A 23945-nucleotide genomic window follows, 5' to 3' on the forward strand; every position below is an offset into this window, starting at 1 on the left:
ACCTTCAAATCCATGTCATTCTGACTTTCTTTGACATTACTTTTTTCAACATTCACTTTTCAAACTGTCTAATCTTTACCAATTTTATAATTAGGTGGCTTCAGAGTTTTAAAAAAGAACCCGCACTGATAACAGCCTGACAATTTTGGATGACAATATTCCTCTAGAAGTTTAAGCAGCAATGATAAGGAAACTTATTAAAACATTCCCTTCAAATCCTGAGATTAATGAGTGCAAAAATAAATTCAACTTTGCATGGGCAGCTTGGCTCACTTAATCCTTGGAAAGTTTGTTTCCGTTCAGAACTGGCCCACGTATTGCAGAATATACATATATTTGTCTGCCCGATGTTATTGAAAGAGCTGCCGAAATATCTCTGCCAGAGGTGTGCTTTATTGTCTGAAGTCCCCACTTTAACAATCATTTCTTTAGACTTTGATGTTGCCATTTTAGAATGTGTCTATTAGCATTGGGAGGTATGGAGATTGTATTTTCCAAAAATAGTCATAGCAATATATCTTCCGGTTTTATCTGCCCTTCCAGAACTTTGCAGTTTTCCATTGAGAAGTGGAGCCTATTTTTTCTGCCCTTGAACTGGGCTAAGCTACTTGGCCAATAGGACAAAAGAAGAAATGTGGTATGACTTCAGAAATGAATTCACAGAAAACAATAGGGCTTCTGTCTGTTCTTTCTCTCTCTCTAAGTGCTCGACCTTGGGACCCAGACACCATGCGGCCATGCTCTTAGAAAGCCCAGCAGCCAGAAGTAAAGGTCACCTGTAAGTATTGTGGCCGTAGCCAAAGCTGAACACATCATCACTGAAAAGCAATAAAGTAGTGATACGTGCCACAACCCGGAAAACACTATGGTAAGTGAAAGAAGCCAGTCACAAAGGAACATATACTGAAAGATTCCATTCATATACTATGTCCAGAATAGGCAAATATCATGACAGAAAATAAATAATTGATAGCCAAGAGCTGGGAGAGTGGGAGGAGGGAATGAAGAATGACTGAAAATAGATGTGGGGGTTATTTGTGATGAAATGTTCTAAGTTAGATTGTGGTCATGGTTGCACAACTCAATATAAAAAACTCCATCGAATCATACACACTTTAAATGAATGAATCTTATTATACGTGAGTTAAATCTTGATAAAGATGTTCAAAAGGTTTTAAAAATTGAGAAAAATTGTATATATGACCATTAGAAATTGATAGAAGAAATTATACCTAAAAAAATTATACAAATGATCATTCATGAAAGGTACATACATTTGAGAAAGAGGTGTGTAAATTCAGAAACAAATACAATTGTGCATAAGTTCATTAAATCCTGTAGAGTTCTGATCTGAAATTGGAGGTAGGAAAAGGGAAAGAGGTCTATACCTTTTGTATAGATAGTGTTCTATAGAATATTGATTTGATTACCTGCCCTTGGGGAAAAAAGGGGGGGATTATAGTCATACCAGCTGTGAAAACATCTTCTGTGTAAAAGGTACTATGAATCAGAGTAAAGTCTGTATTAAACATTTTTTAAAGATACAATGAGTCAAGTATAAATAGGTAAGTGTAATAAACTCTCTGATTTAAAACAGGTTTTGAGTCCTACAATATTACCAAATCATGTTATCTAAAATTATATAAATATTTTGAGACTTGTGAGAGCTGCATCAAGGTGGTCTGATCTGGATGAACTGCAGGGTGAGGGAGAAAAGAACTGAAACTCCGGGTTCCACAGTGGACATTTCATTTGTTGTGATACTCACAGATGTCCCTATTAATTCACCTGTTTTTAAAAAAATGGAAACTTAGAACCATAATCCATTCATGGCCCAAGAGGGATTCTTAACATCACATTCCTCACCAACCATTTCATAATAGGCTCTTCTTTTTTAAGTGCGTACTGTTAAGGCGTTTGTGCTAGTGAGTACTTGAATAAACTAACCCTTAATTCCTTAAGCTGGTCCAAAAGCAACTGTGAATTGACTGTCTAAAAATTAACCATAGTGAAGTCTAAGACAGTGAGTTTAGTTGAATAAAGTATAACTAAGAAAAGAAATTGTGAGTGTAGATTTCACGTGTGAATAAATAGCATTCTTTTGTCCATGAACCTAAAATCATTTTCATAAACACATGCTATCAAGAAAGCATTTCTGGGGAAGTAATTCCAGAAAGGAATATGATGTGTACAATGAAGGAAAACAGAAGAATAAAAGTCCACAAGCTGGCCCTGGCCGGTTGGCTCAGTGGTAGAGCGTCGGCCTGGCGTGCGGGGGGACCCGGGTTCGATTCCCGGCCAGGGCACATAGGAGAGGCTCCCATTTGCTTCTCCACCCCCCCCCCACTCCTTCCTCTCTGTCTCTCTCTTCCCCTCCTGCAGCCAAGGCTCCATTGGAGCAAAGATGGCCTGGGCGCTGGGGATGGCTCCTTGGCCTCTGCCCCAGGCGCTAGAGTGGCTCTGGTCGCGGGGAAGCGACGCCCCGGAGGGGCAGAGCATCGCCCCCTGGTGGGCAGAGCATTGCCCCTGGTGGGCGTGCCGGGTGGATCCCGGTCGGGCGCATGCGGGAGTCTGTCTGCCTGTCTCTCCCCGTTTCCAGCTTCGGAAAAAAAAAAAAAAAAAAAAAAAAAAAAAAAAATCCACAAGCCAAATGTCCCTGAATAAATCATGTAACCTGCCCTATCAAAAAAATATAGATCACAATCTGTTATAGACTGAATTGTGTTATCTCCAAAATTCAAATGTTGAAGTCTTAGCTCCAAGGTGACTGTATTTGGATGAAGGTTCTTTAGAAAGGGAAAGTTAAATGAGGTCATAGGGTGGGGCCCTACCAATATGACTGTTGTCTTGATAAGAAGAGGCAGAAACACCAAAAAGATGTGAATACAGAGAAAAGTAAGTCCATGTGAAGTCACAGGGAGGTGGAGGCCATCTGCAAGTCAAGCAGAGGCTTGAGGAGAACCTAAATCTGCTGCCACTCTGATCTTGGACTTCAGCACCCAGAACTGTGAAAAAATTAACTTTTGTTGGCCCTGGCCGGTTGGCTCAGTGGTAGAGCGTCGGCCTGGCGTGCAGAAGTCCTGGGTTCGATTCCCAGCCAGGGCACACAGGAGAAGCGTCCATCTGCTTCTCCACCCCTCCCCCTCTCCTTCCTCTCTGTCTCTCTCTTCCCTTCCAGCAGCCGAGGCTCCATTGGAGCAAAGATGGCCCGGGCGCTGGGGATGGCTCGTTGGCCTCTGCCCCAGGCGCTAGAGTGGCTCTGGTTGCAATAGAGTGACCCCCCGGAGGGCAGAGCATCGCCCCCTGGTGGGCATGCCGGGTGGATCCCGGTCGGGCGCATGCGGGAGTCTGTCTGACTGTCTCTCCCCATTTCTAGCTTCAGAAAAATACCAAAAAAAAAAAAATAATTAACTTTTGTTGACCCTGCCTGTGGTATTTTGTTATACCAGCCTAAAAACAAATACACAATCTCTTCCCTGAAAATCTGGAAAGGATTCTAGGAAGTTTGGACTTGAAAATATATTATGAAGGCTCTCTACAAACTATGGAGTTAAGAAAAAAATAAAAGACACCATTATCTCTTGATGGGAATCATCAGACACTTTCAAAAATAAGGGAGATTGCACTTAAGGAAAATGCTTAATAGAAGAAAGACTAAAGGAAAGCCTAAAATATTGGTTTCTGCTTATTAGTTGGTTGGTCTTAAGCCAAATCCAGTTTATGAGGGCTTATATCTGGTGTGTTAGGAGATGAATTCTCACTTTACATTCAAAACAACCAGAAGAGTAACTTATAAATAAGTAATGAAGTGCAAAGATCCTGATAATATTGCTCAGTTTAAATATATGTAGTGATTGAAGGGTATTATGCTAAGTGAAATGTCAGAGGGAGAAAAGAAAATACCATACAGGCTGGGCAAAGTGGGTTTACAATTGTTCCTACGGAAAAAGACATGCAGTTACGATAATAATAATACTAAAAGATTACACTCTGTGTTTTGCATACTCACAACTGTAAACCTACTTTTGCCCTCCCTTGTCTTTATATGTGGAATCTAAAGAACAAAATAAATAAACAAACAAAATAGAAACAGGCTCATAGATACAGAGAACAGACTGACAGTTGTCAGAGGGGAGGGGGCTGAGGTCTGGGTCAAGAAGGTGAAGGGATTAAGAAGTACAAATCAGTAGTTCCAGAATAGTCACTGAGGCTGACAAGGCGGTGGCGCAGTGGATAGAGCGTCGGACCGGGATGCGGAGGACCCAGGTTCGAGACCCCGAAGTCACCAGCTTGAGCATGAGCTCATCTGGTTTGAGCAAAAGCTCACCAGCTTGGACCCAAGGCCCCTGGCTCAAGCAAGGGGTTACTCAGTCTGCTGTAGCCCCATGGTCAAGGCACATATGAGAAAGCAATCAATGAACAACTAAGGTGTCACAGCGAAAAACTAATGATTGATGCTTCTCATCTCTCTCCATTCCTGTCTGTCTGTCCCTGTCTATCCCTCTCTTTAACTCTGTAAAACAAAACAAAACAAAACAAAACAGAATAGTCACTGAGATGTAGATGACGGCATAGGGCAGAGATGGGCAATCTTTTGAGCTTGGTGTGTCAAAATTCACCAAAAAACCGAGCATAACTTGGGTGGTGTATTACTTTGAGGAAAAAAAACATAAGTTTGCGATATTTATAGTTTATTATTATTTTTTTTTTTGTATTTTTCTGAAGTTGGAAACGGGGAGGCAGTCAGACAGACTCCTGCATGTGCCCGACCGGGATCCACCCGGCACACCCACCAGGGGGAGATGCTCTGCCCATATGCGGCGCCGCTCGGTTGCAACCAGAGCCATTCTAGCACCTGAGGCAGAGGCCACAGAGCCATCCTCAGCACCCAGGCCAACTTTGCTCCAATGGAGCCTTGGCTGCGGGAGGGGAAGAGAGAGACAGAGGGGAAGGAGAGGGGGAGGGGTGGAGAAGCAGATGGGTGTTTCTCCTGTGTGCTCTGGCCGGGAATCGAACCCGGGACTCCTGCACGCCAGGCCGACGCTCTACCATTGAGCCAACCAGCCAGGGCCGATATTTATAGTTTAAATCAGTGGTCCCCAACCCCTGGGCCGTGGACCAGTACCGGTCCATGGGCCATTTGGTACCGGTCCACAGAGAAAGAATGAATAACTTACATTATTTCCATTTTATTTATATATTTTTGAACTGTTTTGTTTATATTTAAGTTTGAACAATGTTTTATTTTTTTAAAATGACCAGATTCCCTCTGTAACATCCGTCTAAGACTCACTCTTGATGCTTGTCTCAGTCACGTGACACATTTATCCGTCCCACCCTAAAGGCCGGTCCGTGAAAATATTTTCTGACATTAAACCGGTCTGTGGCTCAAAAAAGGTTGGGGACCACTGGTTTAAATAACAAAAATGTATAATTGTAATATATAACTGTATTTAATAAACCAAAAACTAATTATTTAACTTACTTGCTTAGTGACTTCTTTGTTCATCTGTCAGATGGTTTCTTTTGTTGGTCTTGATATTATTTAACTTGTGTGGGGTGCCATGAACTAAGATAAGTGAGGGGGAGGGGGAATTCTTTAACTAATCTGCCTATTTTGACTTTTTTGTTGCTGAATTTCATTGGCTAAATCTTCAGTTGAAGGTTGGTATTTTGCACACTTCAAGACCAAACAAGCGCTACTAACTTCATCTGTCAATCTGTTTCTTTTGTTGGTTTTGATATTATTTAACACTGAAAATAAGGTCTCACAAAAGTACGTAGAGAAAAATTGTGAGTAAAGCCATTGCTATACTTTTCAGGGTGCTAAAAGCGTCTGGTAATCGGTTCCAGGCACTCCAAATTTCCTGTTTGTAGTGGCACTCCTCTGGATTCTCCAAGCGACACTTTTCCAGATTCTCAAGCTTTGACCTCAAGTCGACAAACACCTGAGCCCAGATGCTGTCTTGAAATTCTGCCAGTTGCATCTTATGTAAATTAAGATGGCTGCCACCGCCCTGGCCGGTTGGCTCAGCGGTAGAGCGTCGACCTAGCGTGCAGAGGACCCGGGTTCGATTCCCGGCCAGGGCACACAGGAGAAGCGCCCATTTGCTTCTCCACCCCTCCGCTGCGCTTTCCTCTCTGTCTCTCTCTTCCCCTCCCGCAGCCGAGGCTCCATTGGAGCGGGGATGGCCCCGGCGCTGGGGATGGCTCTGTGGCCTCTGCCTCAGGCGCTAGAGTGGCTCTGGTCGCAACATGGCATCGCCCAGGATGGGCGGAGCATCGCCCCCTGGTGGGCAGAGCATCGCCCCCTGGTGGGCAGAGCGTCGCCCCTGGTGGGCGTGCCGGGTGGATCCCGGTCGGGCGCGTGCGGGAGTCTGTCTGACTGTTTCTCCCCGTTTCCAGCTTCAGATAAATGAAAAAAAAAAAAAAAAAAAGGATGGCTGCCACCATTTCTAATGGCGGGAAACAGCACCCATTGCACAGGCCCTCGCCTCTCCCAGCCTCCCCCTCACTTATCTCAGTAATGAAGGTCAATTAGAAATCCACGACACCCCAGAACAGTAGTTGGATGATGGTTGCTGTGGTTATGCGGTTGCTGGTAGTGGCGATCACAGGGCCCCCAGAGATGCGTCCCCCGCAGCATTCTGCTGCTCCCTGCTCCGCCGGCCGGAAGTGAGGTCAAAGATCCCCTAACGGCCTAACCGGAAGTCCCAGAACTAGACGCTCTATGCTGGTGTTCTGTTGTTCTGGCCTACAGATCTCCGGCAGAGAGTGTCTATACTGCAGCAAATGTTTTATTCTCGGCTACTGCACCTGGCTGTGTAGGAGCCGAGGATGAAACGTCCTTCTCGGCATGTGGCCCCATACTTCCCTGGTATGCGGCCGCATGCGGCTGTGTGTCATTGAAAATGTCTATGCGTGTCAGTGCTGACATGTGTGTCATAGGTTCGCCATCACGGGCATAGGGAATACAGTCAGTAATATCATAATAACTGGAGGGGCCAGGTGCACACTTGAAACAATGGGGAGACCACTGTGTAAAGTACATGAATAGATATATTTAGTCAGTGATGTCAGCAGTGCCATGAGCTATAGGCTACTTCTTTGAAGATTACTTATTTCTACAGACAATAATAATATCCAACATTTATTGAGCCCTTACATGTGCTCTTTGCACATATTAGCTCAATTCATCCTCACAACAACCTTTGACTCTGACATGGTAGTTATTTTTCCTCAATTACAGTAGGCCCCTCATCTGCAAGGGATATGTTCCAAGAACCCCCAATGGATGCCTAAAGTCATGGATAGTACTGAATCCTCGATATACTGTTTACTTCCTATACATCTATACCTATGAGAAAGTTTAATTTATAAATTAGGTACAATCAGAGATTAACAATAACTAAGCAGGCCCTGGCCAGTTGGCTCAACAGTAGAGCATCAGCCCTGCATGTAGAAGTCCTGGGTTCGATTCCCGGCCAGGGCACACAGGAGAAGCACCCATCTGCTTCTCCACCCTTCCCCCTCTCCTTTCTCTCTCTCTCTCGCTCTTCCCCTCCCGCAGCCAAGGCTCCATGGGAGCAAAGTTGGCCCGGGGGCTGAGGATGGCTCCATGGCCTCCACCTCAGGCGCTAGAATGGCTCCCTTTGCAGCCGAGCAACGCCCCAGATGGACAGAGCATTGCCCTCTGGTGGGCATGCCGGGTGGATCCCAGTCGGGCCCATGTGGGAGTCTGTCTGACTGCCTCCCTGCTTCTAACTTCGGAAAAATACAAAAACAAAAAAACAAACAAACAATAATTAATCATAAAATAGAACAATTGTAACAATACACTGTAATAGAAGTTGTGTGAGTGTGGTCTCTCTCTCAAAATATCTTACTGTGCTGTTCTCACTCTCTTGTGACATTGTGGAAGGGTACAACACCCAAGTGATGAGACGATGTGAGGGGGATGAGGTAGGTTGTGACTGAATGTTGTAAGGTCATATCTTCCTCCCACAAACGTAATGCCTTTTCCACTTCAACTAAGCCCTTGTCATGCACTGGAACCACAACTTTTGCAGTTTGAGGTGCGGCAGCAAAACTAGCATAAACCTTTCCTCCTTTCTCAAAATTTCACTGGGAGAAGATTCGTTCTTACCGTCGACATGAGCAACTTCAGGCTAAGATTTTTTTTTTTTCATTTCTTTTGCCTTTTCGCTTAAAGGACGCACTTTACAGCTTCTCTCTGGCACACTCCAATGGCCAGCATCACCGCTCTTCCACTTTGCGGACACTGTTAAGTAAAGCAAGGGTGACAATGAACACAAGCTCCGCCATACCTGCAGGGTGGCGCTGGTAAGCGCAGGGGAGCGCCTACCGCGTGGAGACAACAGATGCGTGATTCACGTCCATCACGGGGCCTGAGCATGGGAGTCAAGAGATTTCATCACGCTACTCAGAACAGTGCACAGTTTAAAACTGAGGAATGGTTTATTTCTGGGATTTTTCCATTTAATATATTTTGGACCATGGCTGACCACAGGTAATTGAAACCTCAGAAAGCAAAACCACAGGTAGGAAGTGACCGCAGTAAAATACCCAAGTTCCCAGGCTGTAAACTATTAACTGAGAAAACGAATGGCTAAACTGCAGCCCAGCCCTTAATGCTTCAATCAAACCACTGCTTTTAGTTATTAAAAGTTCTACAAGGCCAGGATTGACAGATTTCTTATACAGTGTGTCTGTAAAGTCATGGTGCACTTTTGACCGGTCACAGGAAAGCAACAAAAGACGATAGAAATGTGAAATCTGCACCAAGTAAAAGGAAAACCCTCCCAGTTTCTGTAGGATGATGTGGCAGCATGTGCGCATGTGCAGATGATGACGTAACACCATGTACACAGCGGAGCAGCCCACGGCCATGCCAGTCGAGATGTGGACGGTACAGAGGAAAGTTCAGTGTGTTCTGTGGCTTGCTAAATTTGAATCCGTGACCAAAGTGCAACGTGAATATCGTTTATAACGAAGCGCCACCACATAGGAATAACATGACTCGGTGGGATAAGCAGTTGAAGGAAACCGGCAGTTTGGTGGAGAAACCCCGTTCTGGTAGGCCATCAGTCAGTGACGAGTCTGTAGAGGCTATACGGGATAGCTACCTAAGGAGCCCTAAGAAATCTGTGCATGAGCCCACATCAAACTGCACTAAATAGGTATAAAAAAAAGTTTCAAGGCTATTTGGCAATATTATTTATTATATCCAAGTATTTTCATGCTCATACACATTGTATTTATTGTTGCGTGATGTACATATATGTATGCTCCCATTAAAATAGGAACTTCTATAATGTGCCTTGCAGTGTTTATTCTTTTTGAATCTATGCATGGGTGACTTCCAACGAAAGCTAGATATTTTAAGAAGTCTTGAGCAAATAGATTCCTCGTTCCATCATATTGTAACAACATATAGGTAAAAATAAAATGCATGTTTTTATTATTCTTATGTCAGCTCTGATATGAAGCTCCTGAACTTGACAACACAGAATATTTTCAATAAAAGAGTCCTTTGAATAATTTGAAACTAGAAATTATGAATATAAGATCAACGTATAAAACATAAACAATTATAAAGGATTTAGTGATATTTCTTTACATCGAGTCAAAGAATTTTAATCAGCCTAATTTAATCAGAATTTCTGCTTCTTTATGTGGTTTGCTTCCATGGTAATCTGTGAGAATGTGACTAGAAGTTTCTACAACAATACAGCTGACCGAATGCAAATTTACTGGTGTCACATGAGGCCTTCGATTATTCCAGTAGTCAGATACTTCTTTTTCTCTGCTGGCTCTTTCCTGTCATTATTTAAACATGCACAAATCTAGCTCATTGAAAAGCAAAATCTCTCTTTCAGTATCATATCCACCCCTCTGCCTCTACCCACCACAGTCAAGCTCCTTGCAAAAGTGCTTTATATATTCATTGATTTCATTTTCTCTCTTTCTTGTTCATATTTCATTGTATTTGTTTTTGCAGCATTAGCTACTGGTCTCACTCTCTCTTTAAAACATTTTCTCTTGATTCCTCTAACATATTCCCTCCTGTCCCTTCTGCCCCTATCTAATCTACTGCCATGACTCAAATCGCCTCCTATATTCTTCTGATGAACCCCAAAGCTTTCTGCAGCCCCCCATGTTCCTGCAGGTGCATTTCAGACAGCTGTGCTTGAAAGTCCTTCAGGCATCTCTAGCTCACAGTCTTCCCCACAAACCTGGTCTTTCCCCTCCTATATCCTCTGATCTTAGCATATATATAGAATCTCCATTCAACCTTTGGCATAAACCAGAAATGTTAACATTATTCCCGATTCCTCCTTCCTCATCCCCTAATCAATCAATTCAAATCGATCAGCACAATCCGTCAGCTTTACCTCCTAAATTCCCTTGAATCCATCTCCTTTCCATTCCCACTTTCACTTCCTCACCTCAGTTCAGTGTGGCCACTCAAAGAATATTTGTTGGATGGTTGGAAAAACAGAAAATAAATAGGCGACATGGGCACATTCTTAATGATTATTAAAGCCAAGTAATGAGTTCAAAATATTCCAAAATAAAAACTTTTTGAAAAAACAATTCAGGAAATTAAAATTCAAGTTATGTGTAACCTATATTTAGTAAATATAAATAGTAGTTACTAAGCAGGTTATATACAAGATATGCCTTATTTCTGAAGAAAATAATAGTAACAATATCAGAGTTCTTAGAGGACTAAAGGAGCTCATGTGTGTTCAAGTTCAGTACATGGCCTGGCATCTGGGAAACACATCACAAATGGGAACTCTTTTTATTATTGGCTCATCTTGGCTTTGAACCCTGCACTCAACAGAAATATATGGCCATTAAACTAAATAGTCTCCCTAATGTCTCCCAGTGTCTTTAGATAGCAGTGGTTTGCTTGACAAATAAGTTTAACTTTCCATGGTATATAGTAAAGCCTCAATTAATTGGAAGGGGTTCCTTTATCTGAAGTAGCAGCTAGGCTCTCTGAAAGGTAAGGATACATAGTTTCTCTATGTATCCTTCTCCCTGCCTCCCCACCAACACCCAGACCATACATAATTTCTCTGTTATTCCAGTGGCTAATAAAGAGTCAAAGAAGCCACTGCCTAGCAGGCTCTCTTCAAATGAGTAAGACAGAGCAGATGTACTAGAAAACAGCTGGAGAGATGGCAGAGGCCTGTAATAAGTAATTCCAGGAAGAATCACTAAACAGTACAGAAGGGACTCTGCTGAGATCCTTTTTTTTTGTTTGTTTTACAGAGACAGAGAGAGAGTCACAGAGGGGGATAGCTAGGGACAGATAGACAGGAACAGAGAGAGATGAGAAGCATCAATCATCAGTTTTTCATTGGGACACCTTAGTTGTTCATTGATTACTTTCTCATATATGCCTTCCAAGTAACCTGTTGCTTAAGCCAGCAACCTTGGGTCCAAGCTGGTAAACTTTGCTCAAACCAGATGAGCCCGCGCTCAAGCTGGCAACCTCGGGGTCTTGAACCTGGGTCTTCTGCATCCCAGTCCAACTCTCTAACCACTGCGCCACTGCCTGGTCAGGCTCAGCTGAGATCCTTTTGATCCCTACTTCTCGTAGCTTTCATCATGGTTAAACAAGCCCACATCCAAAACTTCTGGCCGTTTCTCAGGGAGCCTGAACAGAGGGTGATGTGCAAAGGCTTCTCCAGTCTCCTGGATGAAAACCTAATCACAGAGGAATTTCCCTAGGAGTCAGGCAGCCTTTGGCACACCACCACTGATAACACCTGCTTATTAGAATTTTTGTTGCTGAGAGGCACTTCTGTGGTCTACAGGGTAGAGAACATGATTAAACCCTCCTGGGATTCTTGCCCAGTCTCAAGGCCATTTTTTTTCAAGGCCGTTTTTCTTCTGAGCTTCGGTTCTTGCTGCACTTAACTGTTGTTGATGGAGAAGGAAGTAGGAAAATGGCCACTGAATAGTGGCCATTTCTCGAGCCAAGAAAAAGGCGTAGAAGTCAGTCATTTAGAAAATTCCTCAGAGAAGTTCAATTCTAAATCTACACAAAGTCATAGTTAATGAAGGGCTCATTTCTTTCCTTTACATGAGTACATAATTGAGTCTTACCCTTGCACATTTTGCTAAGTAGGTCTTTTAAATTATTTAAATGATAGTCTGTAGGCTAACATTATGAAATAAATGTTACTTTGGACCAATTTTTCTTCAGTGGTTAAAGAAACATCTTTTTTCATGTCGATTTTCAGATTTTAATAAAAGTGAGAACAAGATCGTAAGGTGAAACATTTTTATTACATAAACAATGATATATTATCTAAATAGCCTCATGTGCCAATTTCAAGTATAAATAAGGTGTGGAAATTAGTATAAGCAACTCAGATACTTTTATAAGTGTTAAATACATAATTCTAATACTCTAATTCTAGCCTAAGAATAGAAGACTTAATCTGACAATAGAGAAAACACAATCAAATGTATGTTTAAACAAGACCTTTTAAAGTAATTTAATAATTTATCAAGCTCTTACTGTGTTCTGGGCACAGTGCCTACCTCTTTATGTACTTTGCATTATTTAATCATCTCAGTAACTGTATAAATAAAATACTTTTACTTCCTATTTTTGAGAAAAGTTTTTTCTAGTCAGCATCTTGTGATTTCAAAGCGACTCAGTTTTATTCCAAAGTCTTTGCGTTTATATCGTCCACAGGACTACATGGCCCACAATGACAGGGACCAGTACATATTGTTCTCCACTGGCACATTTTATGTGTTCAATAGATACCAGTGAATGAGTGCATGTGTGTATATATTATATTTATAATTTTGTTACTAAAAGCCAAAAGAAGGAACATACATATTTGTAAAGTCACAAAAGAAGTACTTTTTAAATGTTCCAAGTCCCCCTCTTCTATTCATTTCATAAGTTTATTTTCAAGGAGAACCGAGACCACGTCTCCCCATTTGCAAGGCTGCTCCTTGTCAAACTGACCTGGTTATGTGACTGACGTCTTTATTTTGCAGTATTAACTAATTTAAAAAAAAAATTGATTGTTTTTAGAGAGACAGAGAGAGAAGTGGAGGGATGGGGGAAGAGAGAGTCCAGAAAGACCCCAAGTTCATTATTTTCCCCCTAAGCTGGCATAGGCTCACAGCCATCAAGTTTATTGGCAGCGCATAAAAAGAGGAATGTTACTTCACACAGGCATCTGTGAACTGAGATTCAGTCACTACAATCACTTTTTGCCCATGTAGTCCTCTTAAGAGTCAACCACACACTTTTCATTTTAAGCCGCTAAAAAAACTTATCAACTTTATTTCAATTGCCTAAAATATCAAATCCAGAAAATCGGTGTAAGACCAAGACTTTAGCCCAATTCCATCACTTCAACATCTATACATCCGTAATGAGAAAGAAGTCTTTACTTTTATTTTTGTTTTATTTTTTTTTTGAAACTACCCACGGTACTTTTGGAAAGAGGGGGCTGAAGCGCTCTACTAAAGCGCACCGGAGGGAAAGTCCCTGTACATTCTGGAATGATATTCTGCCCAATCCACCCTCCAGCGGACGCCGACCCGGGCCAGGATTGGTGGGTGCCGCGTCTATTTCGCCCTCCTCTTCATTGATGACAATTGGAAAATTCTCCAATGAGAGACGCTTAGAGGTAGGGGGCGTGGTCTCAAGAGCCGAAGTATATCACTTTTTCCCTCTACAGGCCAGCCGTCTTTGGTCCGCGGGGGCCATCCATCAAACGAACTACACCAATTAGCGGCGACAATGCCCCCCTTGCCCGTGGCAGGAAGGCCCCGCCCCCCAATATATGACTCAGAAGGCCCGTTCGGGTCCCTTCGGCTCCGAGCTGACCCTGCGGAGGGGCGGTGTCGTCTGGACGGCGCTGCGGAGACCTCCACCCAGGACAGCTCCCCCTCCCCGGGCCTCTCCCCTCGTGCCCGCGAGTCCCCTCGCCTCGTAGGCCGCTCGGATCTGACATCGTGGGCTGAGGTGAGAGCAGGCCCGGGGAGGGTGATTCCAGCGAAGGAGCCGCATTCGTGATCAAGGTGAGCGGGGACCGCGGGGTGGGCCGAGGGGGGCGCAGGGAGCGGGGTTGGGGCGCAGGCTGAGGGGGCAGTTCGGCCTTTTCCCCGAGGAGCTCTCCCGCTGCAGTAAGCAACAAGTCCCGGCTTGTCCGCGCCCGGAGGGGCGGGGCCCCACCCGCCGTGCCGGGTCCGAGGTGTCGGAGGGTCGGCGGGCAGGGGGCCCCGGGGTTGAGCCCGTAGAGTGGGGGGTGGTTCCTCCTCCGCGCACCCCGGCCGTCGCCCAGCTGCAGAGGGACCCTGTGTGTGTCCAGGGCTTCGCATGCTGCCCGGGACAGAAATGTGCAATTCGAATAAGTGATAAAATTACCATACACTCTCGACTAATTAAAAAAAGAAACAAACAAACAAACAAACCCTCCCAGGTTCCGCCTGCAGCTAGATGAGCCCCCCGCCCCCTCTCTGCTCCCGCGACCCCCTTTAGGCTTCCTTTCCTAACGCGGTAAAAGTTCCCAGTGATGGAGGCGTGAATCGTCGGGTTTCCTCTCCACGGGCCCAGAGACAGACTGCTGCCTCGTCTTACAGACGCAGAACTAAGTCTATTAATATTGTCCACTGTTGATTAGGCACCTAACTGTCTGCGCTAGGTGACCTCATAGGTAATAACCTCACACCCACTTTGCAGACGAGCTAAGGGCTAAGAAACGGGAACTTGAACCGTTGGCATTGTTGATATGCGGCAGGATTCGTACTGCGGTGGTCGCATTTCACCGTTCTGGTATCCTGTCTCACAACTCATAGATATCTCCTGACAGTCAATAACTCGAACGAGTATTTCTTGGAAGATTTACTATATATACATGTTAAAGGCATGTCATATATATATATATATATATATATATATATATATATATATATATATATGTTAAAGGCATGTCTCCTACCCTCTAGGAACTCGCAGTTTAGGGTGTGACCAACTGATTGATGGAGGGTGGGCATAACAGATGGCTTTGCTGTGGCTTAGATTCACCAGCAGCCTTGGGGGAGGGGAGACTTCTGTTATCTTGCACTTGGCACAACACAATGCAGGAAAGGCTATTCTTACCCTTTTGGGCTCTGTTCTATATATAGATGATAGAGGTACTCCCAACAACTGACTCGCAGAAACTGCTACACCAGCTGAATGCCCTGTTGGAACAGGAGCCGAAATGTCAGCCAAAGGTCTGCGGCTTGAGACTAATTGAATCTGCACACGATAACGGCCTCAGGATGACTGCAAGACTAAGGGACTTTGAAGTAAAAGATCTTCTCAGTCTAATTCAGTTCTTCGGCTTCGACACAGAGACGTTTTCTCTAGCTGTGAATTTGCTGGACAGATTCCTGTCCAAAATGAAGGTATGTTGAAAGCCATATTACGCTGAAGGGTCCTAGTTTTGCTTAATGTGCTTTAGAGATGGAATTTCAGCTTCGGGCTGATATTCGAAGATTTGACCCTTTTTATTTTCAGCAGGTAGCCCAAACATGGAAGTCTGTGTACAACAACATTGATGAATACTCTTTCTTATTATAATCAAGAGTAATGCATTATTTATTAGATTCAACTTCTGACACTGAAAAATAGTCCATTATCAGATAATTGTAGTCTCTCAGTAAAGAGTTGGCTGTTTTTAAAAATCTTTCTGGGTAGGTTGGGTGTTTTCACTTATTTACCATCTTTAAATTTTTAAAAATATGTTAGTGCCTGGCCTGTGGTAGTGCAGTGGATGAAGTGTCCACTTGGAATGCTGAGGTCACAGGCGCAAAACGCTAGGCTTATCGGCTCAATGCATATATGACAAGCAACCAATGAACAACTAATGTGAAGCAACTATAGGCTGATGCTTCTTGCTACCCTCTCCCCCATAAAATCAATAAAATCTTTAAAAATATATTAGCAGCAGAATATGCTAGATTGTGATTCAGAATTAGAGGTGTCTTTCCCGCTTTTTCTGAGCTATCCCACTGCAATAAGCAACAAGTCCAAGCTTGTCCGAGCCTAGAGGGGCAGGGCCACATCCAACCACATCCACTTGGTCAATAAACTTGTTTGATCTCCACTCAAGTCTTTATGTTCGGCATTTCCAATATCTGTTTATATACAATAGAGTATCTTCTGATGAAGAGGCATTTATATAATTCCCTATATTGGATAAGCAGGACAATGGGGGAATCTCTCAGAACTAGCTTAGCCATTAAAAATACATCTACCTGCCCTGGCTGGTTGGCTGAGCGGTAGAGTGTTGGCCTGGCATGTGGAAGTCCCAGGTTCGATTCCCGGTCAGGACACACAGGAGAAGCACCCATCTGCTTCTCCACCCTTCCCCCTCTCTTTCCTTTCTTTCTCTCTCTTCCCCTCCTGTAGCCAAGGCTCCATTGGAGCAAAGTGGGCCCGGGTGCTGAGGACGACTCCATGGCCTCTGCCTCAGGCAATAGAATGGCTCTGACCACAACAGAACAACACCCCAGATGGGCAGAGCATTGCCCCCTGGTGGGCATGCTGAGTGGATCCGGGTTGGGCGCATGCAGGAGTCTGTCTGACTGCCTCCCAGCTTCTAACTTCAGAAAAATATAAAAAACGTAAATAAAAAAAAATAATACATCTACCTTCTCTGTGTGCCCATGGTCATTGGTGGATAATCAGATAATCTGACAATTACAATAAAACTCATGTTTTAATCTTCAGTACCTAATAACACAGTGTATCCTATAGAAGCAAGTCAATACTGTATTTGTATAATTGGATGGTTTAAGAAATTTAACAGTCTAAAAAACTCTTTAGACCACATGTACAGGAATTACCTTTGAATCTATAAACGTTACACAAATGAGTAATATACATCTGTCCCTTGAGTATATATTAGTCTTATGTGAGAATGTTTGCCACAATAACTATCATACAATACATGGCATAAAAGGAGAGTAAGCACATTATTCCTATAAAGAGGCCTAATGCTGACGGGTTCCAAGAAGAGGAGAGGACAAACGCTGGGAAAGGCTTCTTCCAGTTTTATTTGAACTGCAACATAAGAGCGGGCAGAATTTTGACTCTCACATTGTAGACATTCAGAAAATGATGAATAAATAAAAAAGAGCTTGAGTGAAATGTATGTGCTATTGTGTTCTGAAACTACCCTACATGTGTTACTACAAAGAAAACAGCCTGAAAAACAACATTCTAGAAAGAAATTTTCTGGAAAGAAGAAGCTGTAAGGATGTTTCAGTCTTCATTCAAGCTTTTGACTAGTTAAGTTATTTGCTACACCTAGAATGCTTATAGTTTGATAGTGATCTTTTTTAAAAAAAGTAATTTTTTTTAAGATTATTCAATTTTTTTTTTTTCAGAGAGGAGAGGGGTGGGAGAAGAAAGAGAGAGAGAGAGAGAGAGAGAAGGGAGAGGAGCAGGAAGCATCAACTCCCATATGTGCTTTGACCAGGCAAGCCCAGGGTTTTGAACCAGGGACCTCAGTGTTCCAGGTCGACACTTTCTCCCACTGCGCTACCACAGGTCAGGGTAAAAAAGTAATTTTTATGTGCTGAACCGAAATATTATACTACAGCTTAGTTTGGTTACTCCAAAATTGGTTCCACGTCGGTGTATAAGGTTGATGGGCTATAGCTGATCTTGTTAATTCCTTCATTGACAGATATTTCTCAAAGATACAGTTTCCTAGTGATGAGTTCTAGATTATCCTTTATGATTTTATTTTTAATCGCAATAAGGTAAAGATATGGGCTTGTCTTTTTAGGTACAGCCCAAGCACCTTGGGTGTGTTGGTCTAAGCTGCTTCTACCTGGCTGTGAAATCAATAGAAGAGGAAAGGAACGTCCCATTGGCAAGTGACTTGATCCGAATAAGCCAGTATAGGTTCACGGTTTCAGACCTGATGAGAATGGAAAAGATTGTGTTGGAGAAAGTGTGTTGGAAAGTCAAAGCTACTACTGCCTTTCAATTTCTGCAACTCTATTATTCCCTCATTCAAGAGAACTTACCATTTGAAAGGTATGTGATCTTTGTCTTGAAACAGGGATATTTGGAAATCAGAATGGTATTGTCTGCATGATGCTTAAAATCGGTATCCTGGGAGAGTTCCTATCAAAGGAGCTCCTTGAATTTCACTTCAGTGAGACTTGCAGTTATCAATAGCTTGTGGAAGTAGTAAAGGCTAATTCTTGGGACTGAAGGACATTTCATCTTTGAATTTTCCATTTATAGACTAGTTAACTTATAGAACCTAGTAGGATAAGCATCTAACACAGATTTATGGGAAATAGATTAAAATACAAAGAAACTTTGATAGTTGTGGCATGATACTTGTTCATTTTTGGCCTAAATCACTTGAAATCCATGTATGTTATCCTTAAGAAGTTTATGTGTCTGAAGGAATTGTTTACTTCAGGTAGTTTAGTTTCTATAAATGTGTATACACTTTAAAATAGACTTTTCTAACAATTTGCCTTTTGACTAGATGTAAAATTATCTACTTAAAATTAACCTTATTTTTTAAAGGAGGAATAGCCTTAATTTTGAGAGATTAGCAGCGCAGCTGAAGGCATGCCACTGCAGGATCATATTTTCTAAAGCAAAGGTAAGTATTTTATGTAAAGAGTAAACCTGTTTTTGCACCTGTTTTTACAGGCATTTACTTAAGAATTTATCTCTTCTAGCCTTCTGTGTTGGCACTGTCTATCATTGCACTGGAGATCCAAGCACAGAAGTGTGTCGAGTTAACAGAAGGCGTAGAATGCCTTCAGAAACATTCCAAGGTATGTCAAGGTCATTCCTGTTAACAGCTGTAAAAGAAACCACTAAACCACTTGTGCTGTCTCCTAAAGTAAAATGAGATATCATGTGTTTGAAACTTAAGTAGCCTATCTTCAAATACTTTTGATGAGGAAAGACACATGTTAATAAGATTGCAATTATTATTATAGTTAAATACTATAAAACTTTTCATTGAGTGATAATTTTTAAAAATTTATCCCCAGATAAATGGCAGAGATTTGACCGTCTGGCAAGAGCTTGTATCCAAGTGTTTAACTGAATATTCATCAAACAAGTGTTCCAAACCGAATGTTCAGAAGCTGAAATGGATTGTTTCCGGGCGCACGGCACGACAACTGAAGCATAGTTACTACAGAATAACCCACCTGCCAACAATTCCTGAAACGGCTCCTTGATAGGTAATCTGGTTCGTAGTTAGTATTCTGAATATAGAGAAAATTCTCTAATACTAGTAATCTACAATTCAAGAATTAAAATCCGAATTATTTTCAAAATAAACAAAATTGTTGTACTAGCAAAGGGGAAAATGACTTCACTGATCTAATCAGCTAATGTTTAGAGCATTTGCTACATTCAAGGTACAACACCGTAACAGTAAGGAATTATCCACCTTTTGATATGTACATTAGCCATTTCGCTAAACTGTCAGCTTAGAAAACAGCATTCTCTTTAATAATTTTTAAATTTTAAAAGTAGCCTAAAATAGTAATTTTTAATTGCACAACGTTGTGCTTTTTGTAGACTCAAGCTGTGGCTCATTTAAAAGATACAAGCCTAAATAGGACATCAGGACCAAAAGTGAACCACATGAACTAATTTGAGACTGCAGCTTATAAGCAAAAGCAGTATGCTCTTAGATGTTGTATTTAAAGAAAAAGTAAGCTATGGCAGATGGTCTTCACATTGGGCGTTGGGAAACTGCCAGGGTACACTAGAGTTTGTGTTGTTTCTATATGCAGTTGGAACACTGGAAAGTAGTTATGTACCTTATTGTCATTTGACATAAATATTCTTGCCATCTGTATTTAATTCACAGTGATTTAACTTTTTTTCCTATTGAGAACTAAATGTTAACATTTAACACACTTTTCACATGATTATGGATCTTAGATATAAGCAGTAAGTCATTTTTCAGTTAGTAGTATTTGTTTGGCAAACTTCTGATCACTTGCTTTTTCATTGTTTCAGATAGGATTATAAAGCAACTGAAACTCTTCTCTGAAGCCACTCTCTACAATCCTGAAGTACGGATTCCGTAATGGAATAGTGGATTTAAGCTGTGAATCCTCAAAACATCACTAGATTAGCATTGATGTTCTCAGATCTGGGAAAACTGCCTAACTAACATTATGCTTTAGTTGAATTATGTTTAAATCTGAATTCATCTGAGGCATACAAACAAAGCCAAGGATCAATGTGAAATATTAATGACAAGTTTGGGGAGGTAAACTGTGAATCTTTATTTTTAACATTGATCCAACTTTCTATATTGGGTCAGGATATTTAGGTGGTATTAAAAATGGTAACCAACTTAATTTAAATTTAAAATTTAAGTTATGAGGTTAACATCAAAACGAACATTTCACAAATGCACTTTTAATACATAATAAGGGTCAGTATTTTAGGCAGTGAAAATGGTTTCCTAGCACCCATAATGCACACAATAGATTAGCCAGAGATGTGGACTTTATTGTTACATGGGAATTTCATTTAAATTTGCAGGCATTAACGGTGAAGGATGAACACGTGACTTGAGGGGTGAACACATAGTATGGTGTACAGACGTGTGTTGTAGAACTGGGCACCTGAAACCTGTACAGTTATGTTAACCAGTGTCACCCCAATAAAATTCAAAATAAAATTTAAAAAGGAAAGAAATTTGAGGACCTATTATATAAAACAAAACTACACACTTAATAATTTTGGCATATGAATTTATCTTTAATATGTTTTGTAGAAAAGTGATGTTTGTGTCCAGGGAAAAAAAAAGTTTTTATACAAAATCTATTGTTTCAATATAGTCCAATTGAGAAAATTAGTTGTAGTGTATTGGTGACTCATAATAAATTAATGTCACCCTAAAAACTTGCAGATTTTTAACCCTCCAGAGTTTTTACTAAGGACTGTTTTTATGAAACTGACATTGCTTCTAATTTAGAATCTTGTTTAAAATGAAGGGAGTATACTTTCAGTAATTTCCCCTACTGTGCCCACAGAAAGTCTTAAGAAAATGGCATCTTCACAATCATGAGGCCGCTGGAGTAGTGCTCAGGCTTTTCTACTGAGGCAGTGAATCAGGAGAGGGACAGTGGTAAGTGTTACAAGTGGTCACTCAGTGCAGTGTGTAGCCTGAGTCCATCCAGGATGACTGGACCCAATTTTGACATCATGTTACGGATAAAATATACACTGGAAAATAAACCAAAGAACCACAGTGTATCTTATACTTTTGTACACATGTTTTGTAGATAACTTTTCAGTTTTCCCAAAAGGCTGATATATTTCAGTATTTTGATAACATCATGTTAATTTTGAGTTGGCAGAGGAAACCTAACCAACTACCATTATGGGATATACATTTCAATAAACTTACTGAAGTGCATTTCTTTGCTGAGTGGTTTTCTGTTTGTTTTTCTTAGAACTCAACAGACTATTGGCAACATGATGGCAAAGCCACTATGAAAAGCTATCTATTCAATCTACTTAAATTTAGTAGTAAAACCTGGTGGGGCTGCTCAGTGAATACCATTTTCCCCACACAGAGGTGTCAGGTTCCACCTCTGATCAGAGGAGACTCAACCAATGAGTGCACAACTAAGTGGAGCCAGGTGGAGAGATGAGTTGATGCTTCTCTGTCTCTTTCCCTTCCCCTCCCTCCCTTCCTCTGTCTCAATCAGTGGGAAAACTGCCTGACCTGTGGTGGCTCATTGGATAAAGCCTTGACCTGGAATGCTGAGGTCGCCGGTTTGAAACCCTGGGCTTGCCTGGTCAGGGCACATATGGGAGTTGATGCTTCCTGCTCCTCCCCCACTTCTCTCTCTCTCTCTCTCTCTCTCTCTTTGAAATGAATAAATAAAAATAATTTAATAAAATATCAATGGGAAACTAAAATAAACTTAGCACCTAAGGAAAATGCATAGTAACAAAATAAATCTCTAGTAGTATGGCCATTACCTACTTGAAGCGTCAATGGTTTTTTAAAATAGACACATGATGATGACGAATGTTTAATGCACATTAAAGAATTGATTTTTATACACTGAGATTATCCTTATCATTTAGGTTCATTACTACTATGGATATTGTTCATACAACTTTACTGTTAGATTCAGCCCACCTAAAGTTTTGTGCAAACACCTAATTAAACAGCATTCTATATGGTGGTTGGTAACAGCAGGTAACTGCCCAGTATTGTGTTAGCTTACTTAGATCAATTGGCAATGATTGAACTAAAACACTATGTGCCCTGGCCGGATAGCTCGGCTGGTTGGAACGTTGTCCTGAGGCACAGAGGTTGCCAGTTCAACCCCCAGTCAGGGTACAGACAGGAACTGATCAATGTTTCTGCCTCTCTCTTGCTCTCTATCTTCCTCTCTATAAAATCAATAAAATAAACAAAAAATAATAAAAAGATAAAATATGTAACTTTGAACTGTCCATGTTTAATTAACAAAAGTGGACCCTGCAAAGAATAACTGATGAAAAACTTAAGTCTGTTGCACTTGACTCAGATTAGATATTTAATAAGCCTTTGTTGCACAAGTGTTATTTTTAAAAAGGGTACCAGAACCTTATTTGTATTTTCAGTTATGTGATATTCTATCTAAACAGGCATTTCTGGTCTACACTTTGTGGTTAGCAATGATAGTTTTACTATCAGGTACCACTGTCAGATGTTTTATATGAATGATCTCATGTAACCCTCCAAACTATGAGGTTATCCCAATTTACAAATGAACTGGAGCACAGGGCAGGTAGGTAAGCAATTACCTCAAGGTCATATATCTGAAGGTGGGATCCAAATCCAGGCAGTTCTGACTAAATGGCTGTGCATATTATCGCCCAAAACATTATATGGACTCATGTGAAACTGTATAATTTCTCTAAACTGACCACATTCGGTAATGTTAGCTATATTATGCATACAGCATAAATATTATATTCTGGCCATAATTAACTTCCCATCATGATCATAGAAGAATAACGAGATTATTTTCCCTATTTTACACTAACAGTAATTTTTAAAAAAATGTATTATTGCTTATTCTGTGAAATCTCTAATTTTTCATAAACTAAAAACAGTAAACAAATAAGATGAATTAAATATTCAACAAAGTAGATTTAGGAGCAATAACAATGACCAGAGATAAACAAGGGCACCAAATAATGATAAAATCAGCAATTTACCAAAAAGATATGATAAGCCTGACCAGGCGGTGGCACAGCGGATAAAGCATCGGACTGGGATGGGGAGGACCCAAGTTCGAAAGCCAGAGGTTGCCAGCTTGAGCACGGGCTCTCCAGTTTGAGCGAGGGGTCACTGGCTCGAGCTCAAAGGTCACTGGCTTGAAGCCCAAGGTCTCTGGCTTGAGCAAGGGGTCACTCACTCTGCTGTAGCCCCCCCCATCAAGGCACCTATGAGAAAGCAATCAATGAACAACTACGGAGCTCCAATGAAGAATTGATGCTTCTCATTTCTCTCCTTTCCTGTATGTCTGTCCCTCTCTCTCTCTGTAAAAAAAAAAAAAAAAAAAAAAAAAAAAAAAAAAGACATAACAAACCTAAATATACATGCACCTACCATCAGAACTTAAAAATAGAAGTGAAAACAGCACCTAAAGGGAAAAATGGACAGAGCTTCAATTACAATTGGAGACTGAAACACCCCTCTTAGAAATCGACAGAACCAGTAGAAATCTGCAAGGGTGCAGAACTGAGCATACAAACGCCCCCCTAAAACAGCAGAACAGGCATTCTTTTCAAGTACACATGGAACTCTCACCAATACAGACCATGTCCTAGCTCATAAAATAAACCTTAAATTTAAAAGAACATA

At 41.5% G+C, this 23945-nt stretch overlaps 1 protein-coding gene across 1 annotated transcript; it reads left to right on the forward strand.

Moving 5' to 3' along the window:
* Nucleotides 1–13855: 13855 nt before the first annotated feature.
* CCNG1 (cyclin G1) lies at nucleotides 13856–21491 on the forward strand. The gene is made up of 7 exons (XM_066342149.1): nucleotides 13856–14091; nucleotides 15199–15462; nucleotides 17853–18106; nucleotides 18614–18692; nucleotides 18772–18870; nucleotides 19093–19299; nucleotides 20092–21491. Exons 2-6 carry the CDS (start codon nucleotides 15199–15201, stop codon nucleotides 19282–19284), a joined length of 888 nt encoding a protein of 295 aa, XP_066198246.1. The 5' UTR covers nucleotides 13856–14091; the 3' UTR covers nucleotides 19285–19299; nucleotides 20092–21491.
* The last annotated feature ends 2454 nt before the right edge of the window (nucleotides 21492–23945 follow it).

This window comes from Saccopteryx leptura, chromosome 6 (genome assembly GCF_036850995.1).
Source record: "Saccopteryx leptura isolate mSacLep1 chromosome 6, mSacLep1_pri_phased_curated, whole genome shotgun sequence".
In the NCBI taxonomy this organism is placed as follows: domain Eukaryota; kingdom Metazoa; phylum Chordata; class Mammalia; order Chiroptera; family Emballonuridae; genus Saccopteryx; species Saccopteryx leptura.

Coding starts and splice junctions, on each gene's coding strand:
- CCNG1 (XM_066342149.1), top strand. CDS start 15,199: ATGATAGAGGTACTCCCAACAACTGACTCGCAGAAACTGCTACACCAG. Junction 15,463..17,852: donor GATTCCTGTCCAAAATGAAG/GTATGTTGAAAG, acceptor TTGTCTTTTTAG/GTACAGCCCAAGCACCTTGG. Junction 18,871..19,092: donor GCCTTCAGAAACATTCCAAG/GTATGTCAAGGT, acceptor ATTTATCCCCAG/ATAAATGGCAGAGATTTGAC.